This window comes from Cucurbita pepo, chromosome LG02 (assembly GCF_002806865.2).
Source record: "Cucurbita pepo subsp. pepo cultivar mu-cu-16 chromosome LG02, ASM280686v2, whole genome shotgun sequence".
Classification (NCBI taxonomy): domain Eukaryota; kingdom Viridiplantae; phylum Streptophyta; class Magnoliopsida; order Cucurbitales; family Cucurbitaceae; genus Cucurbita; species Cucurbita pepo.
In genome coordinates this window covers 11,645,914-11,648,705 of record NC_036639.1, presented here as the reverse complement: position 1 = coordinate 11,648,705, position 2,792 = coordinate 11,645,914, and the positions used below count along the sequence as shown (strand labels likewise).

The 2,792-nt window shown below is 36.2% G+C and overlaps 1 protein-coding gene across 2 annotated transcripts in view; it reads right to left on the bottom strand.

Annotated features, from left to right (window-relative positions):
- Positions 1-2,743, bottom strand: part of LOC111788749 (ABC transporter G family member 3-like) — an 8,412-nt gene extending 5,669 nt beyond the window's left edge. Inside the window, exons 1-4 of one of the 2 annotated variants that reach the window (XM_023669225.1) lie at positions 2,636-2,743; positions 1,434-2,111; positions 1,261-1,340; positions 595-881 (exon numbers count right to left, since the gene is read on the bottom strand). In XM_023669225.1, the coding sequence (XP_023524993.1) occupies positions 595-881; positions 1,261-1,340; positions 1,434-1,905 (839 nt within the window). In that variant the 5' untranslated portion in view covers positions 1,906-2,111; positions 2,636-2,743. Of the gene's footprint in view, positions 1-594; positions 882-1,260; positions 1,341-1,433; positions 2,112-2,607 lie in introns of both variants that reach the window. The other variant, XM_023669226.1, reaches the window with a different exon arrangement.
- Positions 2,744-2,792: the final 49 nt, after the last annotated feature.

Here is a 2,792-nt window from a genome sequence, read left to right as displayed (position 1 = left end):
TTTTTTTTTTTTTTTTTTTTTTTTTTTTTTTTTTTTTTCCCTTGACTGAGATCCAAATTTTACATTGATATTTGAAAGTCAAAAGGCTAGAATTTCTTCAAGGATAACTAGAAACTTTGCAGATAAAATACATATACATACATGAAACACTCCAATCCTAAACCATTCCCTAAACAAAAGCTCTGAACAAGAATTAATATCACAAGAGAAATAGTTACAAAATTCTGTCGACATAGCACAACACGAAGTCCTAGTACTCTCATTCCTTACTACTCCATGATGCCCTTTCCTTTGCCTCTCATTCCTACTGTTCTTGACTATCATATTTCCTGAAACAAAAGGATTGAAGTCCTAGAAAAAAAAATAATAATAATAGAAGTTTTCTCTATAAACAGTGCGCACTAAATAAACACCATCACACCAACAATAACAAGATTTCTCTCTCTTTTATGTATTAACTATTACTATGCTGAATGAATGTGCAAGATAAATTGTGACGTATCCATGACTGCCACAGAATTTCACGTTTTGTTGCAGAACAGAGAATAATACATTTCAAAAGTCCATAGAAATTACGTATAATATTGTAAGTACCTGTCAAGATGGTAAAGTGGCTCATCAATAAATAATATTTGTGGTCTCATGACAAGTTCTCTAGCAATGCTAACACGTCTTTTCTCACCATTAGGAAGGCCCTTCATATAGCAGTGGCCTCCTATTAGCTTATTTGCATATTCACCTAATGACATTGCATGGATGGCATCCTCCACCACATTCTTTTTCTGAAAAAAGAAACCAGGTAATTGAAGCAATGCCGAGTAGAAAAGAAACTCCCGGACCGTGAGGGAACCAATCAAAGTCGTCTCTCTCTCAACAAAACCCTAGAAAATTAAGAAAACAGAAATTAGTTAACTAACTGTTAATGCCACCAAATCAAGAAACACAAAATAATTAGCATAAACTTCCAACACAAAAAGGCATCTTACATCCTATCATGATGCCAAATAACCAATACTCAACTAGACTGATGGCAAATAATTAACTTTTGAATTCATGTTGAGGTGGGTACATTAAAAAAGACGAACTACAGAAAATAAAATCACAGATAAATTGATTGATACGAATGAANGATGGCAAATAATTAACTTTTGAATTCATGTTGAGGTGGGTAGAATTAAAAAAGACGAACTACAGAAAATAAAATCACAGATAAATTGATTGATACGAATGAAAAATGCACAGGCATGTGATCTCACTTACATAAGACCCATAAGGCATGCGTGATTTTGCTCCATTAACAAATACTTCACCATACATTTTCGCGGAATGATGTAATCTTCCTACAATAGACCAGAAAAAAAAAACCCCCAATTTAGAAGAAAGAAGAATCTGAAATTTTAAAGATTAGTTATTATGCATAGCCAACTGGAGACCTGCAAGTGCCCTTAGCAGTGTAGACTTCCCCGATTTTGCTGGACCCATGATTACCGTCATAGTTCCAGGCAACGCATAACCATTGGAACTTTTCACAACCTTGTTCGAATACTTCCTTTTTTTCTTTATTGTTACAGTCAAATCTTTCCAAGCAATATAAGCCCCATTAATTTTTCTTGCAACGCCTGCACCCTCTGGTAACGGAGGGGATGGTATCGAACAACTATTAAGTTTTGAGAGAGAGGGCGAAGCAGGGGTGGTGGCAACATTGATGGAGTCACCCCCTTCTTCAACTCTCACATCAATATCTGTGTCCTCCCAGTCTGGAGAATCTTCGAATGAGATGGGCTGTCGAAGTGAACCAGGTTTTCGCAAGTAAAAGAAGTTACTGGATGGCACTCTACTCACTGGACTACTTGCTGAAGATGATGAAGACCTATAATTATCAGATTGCGACTGAATTTCCTCCATAATGTCTTTCTCATAAAATATTGCCTCCAATTTCTAAAACTTCAAGTTTGAGGAAACGTGCAACAACAGATCAGCTCCTTCCAGAACGTATGCCAATAACTCTAGTCTACTTATATAGCGACACTCTACGTTCTTACAAAACATAACAGCTCATTTTCATTATGCCGAAAACCTTGCATCACAAAACACAACATGTGGATGCCATTCTGTAAAGTGATACAGTCTACATTAGTCGTGCTGATAAAAAGTAGATGTTGATATAGAGAATGGAAGTTCTGAGAAGCACTTAAAGAACTAATGAACAATGCGAGCTAAGAAATTTCTTCACCTGATAGAAAGCCCCAAACTGTTCGAGTCGAAGAAATGAACATTTTGTGACGTAAAGAAGCGTTTTCAAATTAAGGATAATATCTTAATCACAACAAATTACACTATATTTCGTTGAAATTAAAAGGCCAACAAAAACTGAAACTACAATCCAGCTCAAGCTTCTCGATGCAGTAGAAAAGAAATTGAGTAGAAACAGAACTCAAAAACAAATAGAGGATTATTCATCAACAGGAACCAGAAAAGAAGCAAAAAAAACCTCATTCGTTAGTCTCCTTTCCATCAAACATGGTGCCAGAAACCGATAAACATTATGAAATCAAACATAAACAAATAACAGGAAAGAACAAGAAACAAATGAGAATTAAAGCATGCCTTGAAGAGAGTAAACAGGGAGAGAAACCTGGATCTGAGCTGAAGCGGAGAGAGTGGAAGAACTGGATGTGTATAGAGTGAGCGTGTAGGTAAGGTTAAGAGAAGCGGATCCTTTGACCCGCTTTCACCGGGGCGCTGTTCAGTTTGGCGCTATGCTTGATTTGCTTTTTTCTTTTTTCTTTTTT